This window comes from Branchiostoma belcheri, unplaced genomic scaffold (genome assembly GCF_001625305.1).
Source record: "Branchiostoma belcheri isolate BF01 breed outbred unplaced genomic scaffold, Haploidv18h27 scaffold70, whole genome shotgun sequence".
NCBI classification, from domain to species: domain Eukaryota; kingdom Metazoa; phylum Chordata; class Leptocardii; order Amphioxiformes; family Branchiostomatidae; genus Branchiostoma; species Branchiostoma belcheri.
Window position 1 is genome coordinate 140168 of NW_017804354.1, and position 16734 is coordinate 156901.

The 16734-nt window shown below is 43.0% G+C and overlaps 1 protein-coding gene across 1 annotated transcript; it reads left to right on the forward strand.

The window, feature by feature from the left end:
- Positions 1-4098: 4098 nt before the first annotated feature.
- Positions 4099-12872, forward strand: LOC109484861 (phospholipid scramblase 1-like). Its single transcript, XM_019788219.1, has 4 exons — positions 4099-4215; positions 7825-8085; positions 10377-10568; positions 12447-12872. Exons 1-4 carry the CDS (start codon positions 4156-4158, stop codon positions 12639-12641), a joined length of 708 nt encoding a protein of 235 aa, XP_019643778.1. The 5' UTR covers positions 4099-4155; the 3' UTR covers positions 12642-12872.
- The last annotated feature ends 3862 nt before the right edge of the window (positions 12873-16734 follow it).

A 16734-nucleotide genomic window follows, 5' to 3' on the forward strand; every position in this document is an offset into this window, starting at 1 on the left:
TTATTTGCAGAAACACATACTTCATACATACATAGTACAGTAGGTTAGAAGCTTTTTGCAGCCAAAGGCTGAATTGAGAAGCTTTTACAAATTTTTAAAAAATTACATGACTAATACATAATATATATACATAAAAAGTGCCTTGAGAGGCATTAAACACCACTTATACGCTAGAATAATACACATTTATGCTAAAATTACATCATACAACTTCTGTTGGCAAATTACTTAGGTACAACTGACAATAATAAAAAAGTACAATTACATCATGTGCAACAACATAAAATGAAATCTACTGTATGGCAAGGTTATTCAGTATGTTCAGCATTGTGGGGACAGGACTGCATAAATATCTTTTTGTCCCAATGGGTGGTTTGTAGCGCCGTGTTTGCCTTAGCTGCATGTTGTGTGAGTGGTTACTAACTGGGGGTAGCCAGGGGGCGTGCCTAGACCTAGTGGCTGAAAGGGCAAAGGCCCGGCACAGGGTCAGTCTCCGTTCAGACAGACGTTGGAGGTCAAGAGTTGACAGGGCCTCGGAATACGAGTGATAGCTTCTACCCAGCATGATTCTGCATGCCCTTTTCTGGATTCTTTCTATGCTGTCAGATTGTTTTTTTGTGATACCCGCATTCCAACAGGGCGTGGCATATTCAACTATTGGTCGAATATACCCACAATACACTGTGACAAGGTCAGAGCTTGGGAGGCCAGCTCGACGCAGCCTACTTAATAAGTATAACCTTCTACTGCCCTTGGACACCATGGCGTCAACTTGATCAGACCACCGTAGGTCAGAGCGTATGTGCAAACCAAGTAACTTTGCTTGTGTAACTATGCTAAGTGGCTGACCTCCGAGAGTCAGTGGCTGCATTACTGGGGGGGTTCTCATGAAGCAGAAATACATTGCTTTACATTTTTTGGGGTTAAGTAACATGGAGTTCGTTTCGGCCCAGGTGTCCAATGAGTCAAGGTCAGTCTGAAGTTTAGTTGGGGTTGACACAGTTCTAACTTCTCCCAGGTTCATGTCATCGACATACTTCCAGTGTGGATTATTAGTATTAGGTTTTGCGTCATTGATCATGGCGAGGAACACCAGTGGGCCCAGTAGAGTACCTTGGGCCACTCCACACGTTAGTGTTTCCCAGCTCGATATAGAGTCCTGATACCTAACACGCTGCCTTCTGTTTGACACAAAACTACAGAGCCAGGGGATCAGTGAGGGTCTTGTGCCCATGGATATAAGTTTGTTAATGGCAGTGGTGTGACAGACTCTATCGAATGCTTTCGAAAAGTCAGTTAGTATTAATGTGCCAACAGTGCTTTTCCTCTCAGCTCCCTCATAGAAGAAATTTAGGAGGTCTATAAGACAATGAGTCGTTGAGCAACGCTTCATGTTACCAAATTGCTTTATGTCTACGTTAGGGAAGATGTCCGAAAAAATCCATGTGCTGATAAAACCCTCACAGATCTTGGCAAACTGTGCGGTCAGTGAGATTGGCCGGATCTTGTTCAAGTCCGCTGGGTATTCCTTAGGCACTGGGATTACTGTGGCATCACGCCACACTTCAGGGACCCTGCCCTCTCTCAATGAAGTGTTTAGTATATCAGTTAGGGGGGTGGAGAGTTCGTATGCGAACTCTTTGATTAATTTGGGTGGGATAAGGTCAGGGCCAGGGGCCTTAGATACTTTAACACGTTGTAGTCGTTGATACATGTCCCATGGGTTGATTTGGGGTGGGGGTAGGGCTGGTAAGTATGCAGGGAGTCTAGAGTAGTCAAGTGGGGGAAGGGCTTGACAAATGGCTGCTAAGTGACTGTTTATTGCTTGAGCTGCTCCTGATGTATTAGTCGGTTCGAATCCAGGTACATGGATTGTTGAACTCGGTCTGGACCAGTTTGCCAAATGTCTGATCGTTTTGTGCCACTGTGCTGGTTTGGTTTTCTTAAGATGTTCTATGTGGTCAGCATAGTAGTTTTTCTTTGAGGTAGAAATAAGACGGGCAATCTTATTACGAAGGAACTTGTACAGGTGCCTATGGCCATATCTGTGTGCTTCCTGTCTCTTCAGTATTAGGGATTTGACTACTGTAGAGATCCACGGTTTGTCATTATTATGTACTTTAGTGCGTTTTTGTGGGAAGTGCTTGTCCAAGGCAGTATTCAAAGTGTTGTAAAAGGCTGCTGTCTTAGATTCAGCTGAGACTGCAGTGTGGACTTCTAACCATTCGTGAGTTACAATCCACTGGCCAAACTCACGTATCCTGGAATCTGGCATGGGCCGGGACACTACCCATCTAGTCTTATTAGGTTTCTTGGGAATACTTTTAGGTTGCCACAGAACAGCACAGTGGTCACTTCTTCCTATGGGACTAGTAACCTCTGGGGTCAGGTAGTACTTCTTAAGGTTTGTGAGGATTACATCTAAGATGGCCTCCCCCCGAGTGGGCGTGGTGACAACTTGGTCTAAGCTGTGGGATAGGGACAGGGTTTTGAAATCTGTTCTATTTAGGTCACCCATGAGCATAAGGCCGACATCTGGGTACTGCACCTTAAGCTTATCACAAGTTTGTATCAAGTGGTCAACCAGCAATTCCTGGTGTTCAGAGGCTGGTTAGGAAATAATTCCTGGACTTTCTTTTCCTGCATCTGTCACCACCTTGAACATGTCCATTTTTCTCAGACCGTGAAAATTTTGCTACCGTTAGTAGTAGTTACAATCTCGTCATTAGTAGTATTTAGATACCTGCAATATGTAACTTTGAGGTTAAGATAAGTGTTAAGTAAAGCTGTCGAGATTTAAAGTGCTTGTCCTTGTATCTTTGTAAAAAAAAATTGGGAGATAATAGCCAAGTGCCATTTTTGTAAATAAAGCTGTCAAGATTCAAAGTGCTTGTCCTTGTATAATTGCAGTATGATTTATTTTGAATCTTCTATTTTTGTTTGGGGAGGGGCATGGAGTGAAATATTACATTTGCTCCGAAGCAAATGTTGGCCTTTCTAGTTTATACACGGTTTCTCTATAATTATATGTGAAAGCCCTATCCTTTACAAAGTTTTGTTCCAACATTTTATCAATTATGCAAATGACCCACATTAACATGATATATGTATAGGTATGTTACCTTTAACTAACATACACGAGTCACAAGTATAAAATGTTAATCACTTACCAAAGCGAATCATGGCATGTTTGCAGTAATTATGCACAATTTTCATTTGATGATGTTCTGCTTCCCACAGATTACATACATTTCATATATTAAAGTCCTATCATGTACAGCAATGGAATTTTTAAATTTCCCAATCAATCATGCATCATTTACATAATTTATTTCTCATTGTGTGCATGTCTGTCTTAGCAACATACATACCAAAATGATAAAAATCCGTTGTTCCTTTCATGATTTATCCCCCATCTATCCAATTTATCCACAAGATTTCACAAGAAATCCCCTTGTAGTTCCAATTGTAAATACCTCACTTTGACTTTGACTTTATTAGGATCCACATTTACAAACTGTAGCTATTCTTCCTGTGGTCCATTCTGACATGTACACACATACGACACACAGGGAATATATCAAAAATGAACTAACGGTAGCAAAAATACTAACACACAGCATCTAGTTATATACAGTTATATATATTACTATACTAGTTATATATTACTAGTTATATAGTCACATATTCTGCAAATTACGTGATCATTTTCTGAGGGTTAGGGAGCTAATAATTATTTCCCAGAAGGTGTGGGGTTGTGGAGCTATGTAACGTTACATGCGCGCCATCTAGCAACTTGATTCAGTACGACAAGCAGGATCCCCCGGGACGGATCTATTATTCATGCGCGTTCTGACAGCCTCACAGCTATAGATGGCGTACCAGCCGGATTCCGGTACAGGGCAGCCCGGGTATCCAGGGTACCCCCCTCCCGCCCAGGGTTACCCACCCCCTCAACCTGGATACCCCCTCCCTCCAGCAGGGGGGTATCCTGCCCCCCCACCGCAGCAGGGATACCCCGCCCCTCCCCAACCAGCGTACCCTCCGCCACAGCAGGGCTACCCTCCCCCTCCCCAGCCGGCCGGCTATGGCGGGCCCCAGCCCGGGTACGGCCCGCAGCCCGGGTACGGCCCGCCGCCGGGACAGGTCCAGTGGATGCAGCCGCCGACACGAGGCCCGCCGGGATGTCCCCCCGGACTGGAGTATCTGTGTGAGGTAAGGCACCGTCATCCTTCCTTCAGGAACATTCGAGCAGATGATGTGGTGGAAATATTCTGACGTTTCTTATAGCTAACAGAACCTAGTCTTGAGGGGATTAGCAGGTTATTCTTAAAATATTATCAATATAGATATTATCCTTAAAAAGAACAATCAAAACATAACCGACAAGTCAGGGGTCAGTGTCAATATTTGAGGGGTAGACATGTAGAGAACGTATTTTTCGCCCTAACATCTGCTTGAAGATTAAGTCTCAGATTCTAAATATAGGACCGCAGTTTCACCATAGAGCTCATGTTTACGTGTCATGCAGGGTGTTCTGGCAAGATTACAAGGAAAAGATCTAGAGCAGGGTTTAAATACTACGTGACGCAAAGGTTAAACGGCCATTCGTGTAACAGGGTCCGCAGCCAGGGCCGATTCTGTATTAGACGTCATCATTACGTTTCTCCGTAATTAAATTAGCATAGCGGCAAACCAAACACATATATAAAGGCAAGGATTTCCTATTACGGTCCTGAAAAATCTCATTCTGTCCAGTGTACCAGTAAGCACCGCACCTATGTCAGATTGAAAATTGGCGGACGACTCCCCCCCCCCAAAAAAAAAGCCTTTGGGTTTTTGCTATGGTCGGGTAAGCAGAACACAACATTTTTCCAGGCCTAAGATAAGGAATATTGCCTTTTTGCAGAACATAAACGCTGTAATTCTAATATCCAAAAAATGGGGGGCATGGCTGCTTTTGTCTATAATACCGCTTGAGTCGCACACACAAACTACACTATAGCTACAGACATTCACCAGGACCACCATTAGGCCACAGCAAGTAAATTTTATGGATGACATCCTCCGCAGACTCCAAATCTAATGCGAGCGGGCGAAAAAAAACAAGGCGGGCCGAAAAAAACAAGGTTCCTACATGTCAAAATTTTGACTCAATCATTGTACAAATGGTTTTGATTCAGTAGGAACATCACATATATACAGCCAGCATCACATATCACTGCATCAAAGTAAGAAACAAAACATTAAATCAGCCTTTTCTTGTCTCCTCTCTTCATAGTTATCTGCCATCCATGTTCCGGCATGGCAACAGACATCTTTGCCCATTTTCGGCATGTTGACCACTGTCAGAAGGCAACAAAACTTCTTGTTTTTTTCCCAAATCAGGCGAAAATTAATGCGCGCGCTGATGTCATCCATAAAAATTACTTGCTGTGGCCTAACTACAGACACTCACCAGGACCACCATTACGTGATAACCTACATGTCATCCCTTTTACCCAGCTTCAATCAATAATTCTTAATTCTCCACGATGACAGCATAAATGTTAGCGTCACGATATGTTGTTTAATAATTTAACATTTCATAGTTAGGCCACACCGACTTAATTTTATGGATGACATCCGCGCGCGCATTGATTTTCGCCTGTTCTCACGTCCACCGAGGCCCTGGCCTGGCTCTAAGCCTGGGTAGTCCGTGGTAGTTACCGACAATACGGAGCCGGGTACCCAGGCTACCGAAGCTCCCCGACTCAAGAACTCAGTACATACGTATAGTGCCGATTCATAAATTCCGCAAAAGGCCAGCATGTGCCGGCTTGTCGTATACGTCTCTACGTACTGCCGCAAATTCACAATAACAGCTTTTTATTCCTGTGGTTTAGTAGCATTTTTATTTTTGGATGGAATTTCTTTTTATTCGCTCGCCCGCACTAGTTTGGGGGTCTTCAGAGGATGTCATCCATTAAATTAAGACGATGTGGCCTTATTAACTGAAGAGAGCGCGTACACCAACGATTGGAAATATTACCAACCGGCAACCGGTTGGAGGCTGAAATTATATATGTTATATGTTTTAGAACCCGGAGCAGAGAACGTGGGATTTATGGATTTAAAAAAGATGTTTTTAAAACAAATCAAAAGGGCGACAATGGTATTGCTAGCCAGCTAGTTCACCAATGCCAGTAAGTGGTACCAATTGGTACCAATTTTGCACATGACTTTAATTGCCTGCCTGACATGTGATTGTGTACATGTATTTTGTAATCACAGATAAGTAATCATGACACGAACATGCAGATTCACAGGTTTGACTCTTGCAGGTTTAACCAATCATGGCGCAAGTTGTGAAAATATGAAAATGAAGGTTGCAAGGCTATTTTCACCATTATTGTTTCTGTGAAGTACTGCTTCGTGTAAAATGTCCTTGGTATCAGCAAGGACATTATACACAGTTTGCCCTACAGGGCAGGCCTCCAGGCGGGTGTGTTTTGATACTGCGTTTTGTAGATTTTTTAACGCGTTCTTTTGCCGGCTATCCTACAACCAGCCGCCCAGACGTTTGATCAGAACGACCGTTCCGGGAACGCCTGAAAAGGAGGCTACCCGCCACGGCAAGTGGCAAGGATCAAAACTCCCACCCGCCCCACTGTGCACCCGCCCGGAGGCCTGTACAGGAGGCACGGCGGAGCTGCATTAGCCGTCTACATCTAGCTCCACGGAGGCGATTAATATTGCCCTGAGACATTTTTGTACGCGCACTATGAATACATATACATGGTTCACGTCACCTTTTAGGAAAAATACAGCGGTACAGCGGTATGGAGGAGCTCCTCAGTGTTTTGCGGCTCCATTCACTATGGATGCACACATAGATTTGACCACTACAGATATAGCTCCATGGAGATACACCCATTAACAATGGATACATGCACATTGTTCACGTCACCTTCAACAAAAAAAGACCTCTACTCTCCTACAAAGAAGTATATACATGTGTATTTGTACGGATAAAAACGTTTCATGCAGGTAAAGTGAACCAAGTGTTACAAACCACATCTATAGTCCATGGAGATAGTAGACTCTACTATCTCCATGGACTATAGATGTGGTTTGTAACACTTGGTTCACTTTGCCTGCATGAAACGTTTTTATCCGTACACATACACATGCACATGCACATGCACATGCACATGCACATACACATGCACATACACATACACATAAACATGCACATACACATATACATACACATACACACACTGTCGTTATTTGTTGTCTCGAATCAATTAATCTCACAATGTTAATAAGTTGACTTGTCTTGTAGTTCTAAGTTTATTCATTTGTTTCTCAAATTGTATTATGTGATTTGATTACTTTTTGTATTGTTTTGTCATTTTATTGGTATGGCGGCTTTGAAAAGGTGTTTCATGTCAGAAACACCTGTTTCACCATGCCATCCACAGTGCATATTGTACGTGGTAAAAATTAATAAATAAATAAAAATAAATAAATGTATATACTTCTTTGTAGGAGCTCCATTAGCTTCGGTGACTGCTCTGGCCAGTTGGCAGTGCCTTGCTGCCGCATGATCTGTTTGGAGATTATCCGTCACGTCACTTTCAGACTAGAGGAGCTTAACAGGGTTTAGCAGAGTTTGGCGGCTCCATGTTAGCAGAGTTCGATCCAGAAATGAGACATTTGTCATTTAATTGCCTTTCCGCAATCGTGAAGTCTGCGGAAATATTCCACGCCTTTAATAGCTCTTTATATGTGTACTTACTGTACTTAGACATGTTTTCGTGCTGTACCTTTTTTTCTCAGATCGATCAACTCCTGGTGAAACAACAAGTGGAGCTTTTGGAGGCGTTCGTAGGAATAGAAGGTGACAACAAGTACAAAATCAAGAACGCCATGGGACAACAGGTTTACTTTGCCGCCGAGGACAACGACTGCTGCACCCGCCAATGTTGTGGAAACGTCCGCTCCTTCGAGATGAAGGTTTTCGACAACTCTCAGCAGGAAATCATCCACTTTAGCCGTCCTCTGCGCTGTATGAACTGTTTCTGGGTCTGCTGTCTGCAGGTAAGGAATGGTCACCGCTTGTACTAGCCTCTACCAGGCACCGCGGATCGCTGGAAAAATAGTAGAAATTGGCCGAAATAAAGGGATAGTATACCAGAGAAGATCCCGGACCATAGAAGATAGATCCGATTCGCGACCCAGCAGATCTTTTGGTGGGGGTAAGACAGCATCAAATTGGCCAGTCTGTAACCATTTCCCAACCCACTACCACAAAAAGTCCACTGCAGCGACATAGGGACCCCCCACGAGGCCTGTTTTCGAACTTGCCCTTGGCCTTTACAATAGCAGCTTGCCTACCAAAAATCATGAACATCTGTTTGAATATACTCGAGTTATTTTGCTCACAAGCCACAAACACAATAATCACTTGGGTGGGAAATGGTTACAGATGGCCAATTTGATACTGTCTTACCCCCACCAAAAGATCTGCTTGGAGATTAGTCCGCGGTGCCTGGTAGAGGCTACGCTAGTGCAGACAATAGGCTGGTAAGGCGGGAGTGTGGTTAGGGTTGTTGACTTGGTATCTGAAGGTTCTGGGTTCGAATCCCTAACAGACCTCAATCGCCTCACTGTTCATGTGTTGTGCCATTGGAAAAGGCACTTTTAAATACCTCCTGGCGTAAAGTCGGAGGTCCCATGTTTAAGGAGAGTCACACCTTGAACGCGTTAAAGATCCCACCACACTTATCGAAAAGAGTAGGGGTCCTTCCTGGTGTGACTGGTTCAAACCTGTCTGGTCTCGGGGTTGACATCTTGAAAAGGTTATGGTCACGGTCATAGATAGATAAATAAACTAATGAATAAATAAGAACAACAATCGTTCAGTGGTCGGGGGGGGGCTTTAAATTTTATGGTTCACAAAAACATGAACACATTGGCCAGGTTTTTCCAATGTAAAACTGTGTGAAGTATTGTCAAGATAAATTATGTTGTGTACTTGTGATTACAGTCGTGTAAAAAACTTCATTACATACATGATTATATGTGACTGCTGGGTTTAAAGGCATCCAATTGAATTTCAGGATGGCAAAAACAAACTATTTTGGATGAGGAAATCTTTATGATATTGGCATATGTTGTCATTTCTTAGCACACTTTGTGCATGGGGCATTTAAAAAAGACCTAAAATAAGCTACGTGAGAAGTCCCTTTATTTGTTGGTGCCACCTATAAATAGCTCGAACTAGCCTACGATACGAAAAAACGTAACCGTTTCCAGTCAGTGACATCGCACCTTTACCTCACAGATATCAGTGTGCTGTGGGATAAGGTCATTAAAAACTAGAAAGGTAACATTTACAAAGCAAATGCATAATGTTTACCTTCGCATATGGTCTGATCTGTTAATTCTTACTCAAATACATGTACATTCATATATATGGTCAGACAGGAGTCTAACTATAAGATTGCAACATTACATAACCCAACACCAGTTACCATGGTGACAGACGTCAACAAATCAGGTCATTGGCCAGGTCAGAGGTTAGTGTTTGGAGAAGAAGAGGAAGAGGAAACAGAGGAAAAACAATATGTTTTCCTTCGGTAAACATAATGACTTTGAAAACCCAGTTTTACTGCCTCTTTAACCAACCAGTTGGCTTGCATGACTTTGCTGACGAAGATTTTTCAGGGACCCTTTCTACGATTCATTATGGATATGTCCACATGTTACATAAGAGCAGTTGGATGAGTGGTACTATTCAGATAATTAACATGAAGCTAATAATGAAAGTTAATTGCAAATACTTGCCCGAGGGCTAATTGCAGATTACCAACAACATAAGAAAGAAAATACAGTGGTATGTGAGACTATATCTACGTCTAGCATTATACTATATTCTACAACATACATGGTACTAGTTTTACTGGGTTTGACGTATTCTTTTTAGGCAATGGAAGACGAATTTACCCACTTCTTCTATAATATGTGGGTCCTTTGATTTTGGTAGTAAAATTATTTTTTTGTGATAGGGAATGGTGGGGAAGTAAGGGAGCATTTTGGACACGGTGCTAAATAATTGTTTTCTGATGTCATCATAAAATGGACAGTTAGAGGTGAAATGAATTTCGTCTTCCACTGCATTTGAGGAGCAATATTTACAAATTCTCTCCGACACAGGAACTTTCATATATCGCCCTTTTTCGATTTCCAAGGGGTGGGCACTGATTCTAATTTTACTAATAGCTGAGCGCTGCTCGAAGTCACAGTGTTCTAGGTATTGTTCTAAACAGTATTCATAACAGCATAACGCCGCTTCCAAATTTCTTTCTACCTCCAATCGTTTGTTCCAGGAGCTGGAGGTGCAGGCCCCTCCCGGCACGACGGTGGGGTGGGTGCGGCAGATCTGGCACCCGTTCCTGCCCAAGTTTGAGATAGAAGACGCTGCCGGTGACGTGGTGCTGGTGATCGAGGGCCCGTGTCTCAGCTGCTCCTTCTGCGGGGACGTGGAGTTCGACGTCATGGTTCCTGACGAGTCTCAAAAGGCGAGGAAAATGTAGCCTCCGTAACAGGCTTAGAACTGAGGGGCTGGTGGTCTTCGCATGCCCGAAGCCAGGATTTTGAATTGGGGGGGGGGTCTTCCCGCTGCTTGAGGGGACCTCGAGCGCCGTAGGCGCGTGGTTCCTTGGTTCCTGATTAGCCCAGTTAAAAAAAACGGGGGTAATTCAACCAGGCCGGCTATGTTGTCTATATGCAATCAGAAAATAGCACATAAAAGCTCCCAAAGACCATGAAGACCGCCAAACTCCCAGTTTTGGCGTGCTATGGAGGCTAAGGAAAATGAGTTGAAAGGGGCATTATGAAACATTTTGTCAACATTTTTGCACGGAAAATCTAAATATTTTTACTTGTATTATCGTGTTTGCGATTCACTTCCATTTTTCATCATATTTGTGCAATTATATCACATTTCTGGTATTTCTTGTTGGCAATTAAACAGCACACGTGTGCATACGAGGCGTACTCTATTTGTAGTGCCACCACAAACTGCCAGAATTTAAACAACATTTCTGACCGCTGTGTTTCAAGCTTTTAATTTAAACAAACTCGTAAAACGTCATAATTTGGCATCTCCACTTCCTGAATGACACTTATTCTCAATGAAGTAGGGCTGATTCAGCTTACTTTGTAAAGGGATGACCCGAAATTTACTTTTTGTATCGTCCTAATATTACATAATGTAGTTTTGCTTCTGAAGCACAGTTTGGAAGTCATAGTATAGTATTTCAAATTGCTACACTTAGAATTTCAAAATTAATGGATTGCCGTGACGCAGATGCAAATCATTATTGAACGGCCTCTGGACCAAGAGGTTGGGAGTTTGAATCCCGGCTGTTGTCGCTCGTTCGATATATACGCTACTGTAAATGGTCGCAGTCCTTAAGACAAGAAATTATTAAGCCACTGTCCATTGTGCTTTTTGGAAACGTCTAGGGGAACCTATATATACATGTACTGTACTTACATGTAACGTCTCTCTTCTTTACCACGACCAGTCGGAGCTCTTTAATGAGCTAAATCTAGATCACTTTCCTTTTTCCATAAAACAAACCACGTTGTTATGACGTGTGCAGGGCTGGTGCACCCAACCTAAAAAAGTTGGTGCAAAAAATTTTCTTCGGGTGCACCATATAAAATAGAATAAATGGAATGTCAGCAAAAACTTATGTTTTATTTCTAAACAAAAATAGTACAACAAAGATTTTCTTGTTTCTCTGACACAAGGGTATGCTGTATACATTGTAGTTACATTTAACTTCTTTACCTACGTAAACCTACGAAAATATTTGGGTGCACTGGTGCACCCATAGAAAAAAATGGGTGCACAGCTTCAATTTTGGGTGCGCTAAGGTGCACATACACAGTATTCGAGTCGTGCGTGTGTGATGTTAGTAGGTCGAAGTATTTGGTTTCGCACACCGGCGGAGAGAGATTAGTATAGTCACTCATTCACTCACTCAGGTCCGCATGTTCCTCCAGGGGCATGCGGACTTGAGTGAGTGATCAGGAGTGAGTGACTATAAGCGATAGTCAAGTCAAAGTTTATTGCACAACGATTGTCACGGGTACAATGTATGGCAAATAATAAGATTACTAGTTGGTATGAGTCTATCATGATGCTACATATATGGTCAACGGTTACTGTGTCTGACAGAGTGTTATAAAGAACTACTGTCTAGAAAATATTTCGACTCTACATGTACGTTCTGGCATTACGCTAAACTATACTCATGAAGTGTACAGTGAGCAGTTGTACTTAATTATACAAAACATGTTCTATGACTTCTAAACAAAGAAGTGTAGACTACGTTACTTGCCAGGAATGTTACAGATGAATTAACAACGTTGTGTCCCGTCTACAGGTAGGGAAGATCTCCAAACAGTGGAGCGGGCTGCTGAAGGAGGCCTTCACAGACGCAGACAACCTCGGTATCCAGTTCCCCATGGACCTGGACGTCAAGGTCAAGGCCACGCTGCTGGGGGCGCTCTTCCTCATCGACTTCATGTTCTTCGAGCAGGTCGGAGGCGAGGAGCAGAGGTCGTCAGTCCTGTTTTAGCCATGGATGTGTGGCCTGTCCAACCGCAATGTCGTCACTACAGCTTGTCTTGCCTACAGATTGCTCACGGCCTATCAAAATCACTAGATGTTTCTTTCTAAATGCTCATACACATGATATATAAACTAGAAAGGTAACATTTGCAAAGCAAATGCATCATGTTTACCTTCGCACATGGTTTGCTTTTCTTACTCAAATACATGTAACATTTATATATATGGTCAGACAGGAGTCTACATCCTTCCTATAAAATTGCAACATTATGTAACCCAACACCAGTCACCATGGTGACAGACATCAACAAATCAGGCCATTGGCCAGGTCAGAGGTTAGTGTTTGGAACAGAAGAAGAAACGTAGTAAAAACATAATAATCAATACATATGGACAATATGGAGAAATATCATTATTGAAGAACGTAGACAGTTGATCTACTATTTGTATTATTATATTTCACTCAATACCATAGCTATACAGTGGAAGTCGGCCGTGAATGACTAGTATGACGCCCACAAGTTTGACAATGTCAGTGGTGGTTTATTAACCATTCGAAATCCCGTGATTTTTTTGCAACTATTACTCAACTGTCAAAACAATCTTTGTGTTTTCCAGAATGTATGTAAAATGTTGTTATTGTGAAGAAACCATAGCATGCGACAGTTCCTTCTTTATATATATCACGGCAAATTGTTGGAATGATGTTAAAAAGGAAATCGAAACAATAAATGGTATTCTTACCAGACCCATACGTAAATAGTTTTTACACATTGGGTAGCCTGCCACCATAAAACACACACCACGGGTCCCCTTATGTCATATGTTGTTATTGAATGAATGAATGAATGAATGAATGAATGAATGAAAGACCTTTATTGTACGTTTGTGCTCTAACAAGCTAAGTACAGGTCATGATTAGACAAGGAAAAGGATACAGCAATGACACTTAAACTATACATACTAATGTGATCTACTATTTACATTGTTCGACTTCTTCTCGCTTCTTGACGCAGCCATAGATGTACGAGCATATAGAACTAATAATATATGGTTTGTCAAGTTTCAGAAGAAATATGAATTTTTCTGATTCATTTAAACGTCCAAAGCTGGGGAACTTATCTATTATATAAGAATATAGGAAATCTCTCATTACTATAAAACGTGCAATCGACGACGAAAAAATACTCATCCTCAATCTTATTTAAATCGCAAAATTGGCAAATCCTTTGCTCTAGAGGAATGCGGTTGTGTCTGGCTTTTTCTATGTGGAGTTTGTGTTACGTATGTGATGTTCGTGGGCCGAGGTTTTTGCTTTGTGGGCGCTGATGACGGCTTACCGCCCGCCTAGCTACATCCTCCGTGTAATCTCCAAGCAGATCCCTCTCGGTGTCAAATTAGCCAGGCAGTATCCATTAGCCAGAGAAGGGCCACAGCCACCGACGGGTGGGATTAGCGACAAAAAAAAACGGCCATATATAAAAAGCTAACGATCATTCCCCCACAACCTCTGCTTGGAGAGTACCTCCGTGCGCGTGAGTTTTGGATGCTGAGTTTTCAACTTTGCCAAAACTGAGACTGCCCGTTGGCCGTGACGTCATCACCGGCACAGTTAAACTTGGTAGTGTTTTGTTCGTTATTTGCATCACATTCTTTGGGCAATAAAATGTCTAGAAAATTATAACGTACCACAACTTACCCGATATTGGGGTCGTGTGGTGTAGCGGCAGAGTGCTCGACTCTGAACCTAGAGATCTTGTGCCCTTGGGAAAGGCACTTTACACGACTTTCCTCACTTCGCTCAGGTGAAAATAAGTATTGTCCCCTGTGTTGGATAATATAAGTTTGAAAAACGAGTGTGCCGTCACCACGTCTTGTGATTATGTTACCCTACCAATCCTCGTTCCAGATCACAGTTCCTGTTCCAGATGACAACGCAATTACGACCAGCGAAGCCAGAGCATAGAGACGACTGAGTGTATTCTTTGTTCTCTCAAACCAACTGCGCAGTACGCATGCGTACATCGGATCAAACCATTATCCTAAAGGGGGTTATTTCTACATGGCAACACACGCCCCCCCTGGCTGAGATGTCGTCCCGACATTTGACTATAACTATTGAACTGTTGTAAATAACACATAGAACTGTTAAACTGGGAACTCGATACTATAAGGTAACTCATTTCCTCCAGCTACAGGCATCCTGAAATGTTAAACTTAGGGAATAACAATGTAACTAAGAGTATAAATAATAATAAACATTAGCATCTACCCTACATCGTGTTAGTCCTTTCCTTTTATCTCTTATTTGGCACTTATAACATCTTGAATTAACTTGAGATAAACTCCTTATTGTTACTACTTAACTCCTAAATCTATAAACTCAGCTAGTTTATCTCTCCTTCGACTCTCATTACTTTTTGTCACTTAGAGGTCATGATGACCTTTCTTACTGCACAGCTGTTTCTTTGCTCTAGAAGTCATCTCGACCTCACACAGTTGATTACTGCTTGACGTATTCCTCGTACTCATATCATGCATTTACAACTGTCCCTTTCTAGCTAACTTCAGACTTCACGGCTAACTATGATTAGCTCCAACAATTCACTGATTGTTCTAGACCAGAGTCCATATAGCTTGAATTCATCAGTCTCAATCCACTGATTGTTCTAGACCAGAGTCCATATAGCTTGAATTCATCAGTCTCTTGGTTATAGATACATGCGAACCACCGGAATGAGGTGCCTGCAATGGGGACAGCTATGAAACAATTGTCCGGGCTGCCACATCCCCATGTTCCCCGTGTACTGGGGCCATGCCCCTACTGTGTTTACGGCCGGAACTCTTACATAAGCAGGGTCTCCCCCTACATTATCATATGTTAAAGTCTGTGGGGGTCTCCTGTTTCGTCTCGGCCTGTCTAGTTCTGGTACCTCCTCCCCATCTTGGGATCCACTGAACTGCTGATCATGTTCAACTTCAACCCCACTTAGTGCAGATTCTTCTTTCTCGCTGTCACTATCGCTGTCTGAGCCTCCTGACTGGCTCTCAGGTTCAGCCTCTTCATCTTCTTCTACTCTGCTGGGCACAGCTTCTGACTGGTTCTCAGGTTCAGCCTCTTCATCTTCTTCTACTCTGCTGGGCACCGCTTCTTCTTTCTCACTACCTCTCCCCTCCTCCTCTTGAGGTGTTCTCCTTCTACTCTGTTTGGGAACTGGGACCTCTAGGGGCAGTCCCTCGCATGGGAGTAACATATTTCTATGCAACACTCGTGATCTTCCCTCTTGGCACTCTGGGCGTACCTCATACACGGGGATATTTTTCCCTTTTTGCTTCACAACGATGTGGATTTTGTCCTCCCAGTGGGAACGCAACTTGCCCGGTCCTCCTCGGTCTGTCATATTTCTAACAAGGACCCGGTCACCACTGGACAGACTGAGACCGTGCACCTTTCTGTCGTACTGTTTCTTCCCTTTTGCACTTGTTTTCCTGGCCTGCTGACTCGCAATCCTGTAGGCCTCCTGCATGCCCCTTTTCCATCTCTTGACATACTCAGGATATGATTGAACCTCATGCTCCTTGTCTTCAATCCCAAACATAAGGTCCACTGGCAGTCGGGGGTGATGTCCATACAACAGGAAGTGGGGAGAGTAACCGGTGCTCTCATGTCGGGTGCAGTTGTACGCATGAACCACCTTGTTAAGAGACGCCTTCCAATCTGTCTTCTGGGATTCTGGGAGAGCACGTAACATCGCTAGCAAAGTCCGATTAAACCTCTCCACTTGACCGTTTCCCTGGGGGTGATAGGGAGTTGTTCTCGAGGGCGACACTCCACTCAGCTGATGTAGGCGTTGAAACAACCTGTTTTCAAACTCCGCTCCTTGATCATGGTGAATCTTGAGAGGATACCCAAATCTAGGAATGAAGTCATTGAAGAGCTTCTCTGCTGCTGTTCTCCCTGCCTTATTCCTGGTGGCATATGCTTGAGCAAAACCGTGTGAAATGGTCCACAAACCACCAGAAATGTACTCGTAGCCAACCTTTGCTCCTTTCAAGGTGGACATAGTCAATAGACACCAGTTGTAGTCGGCTCAGTGGTG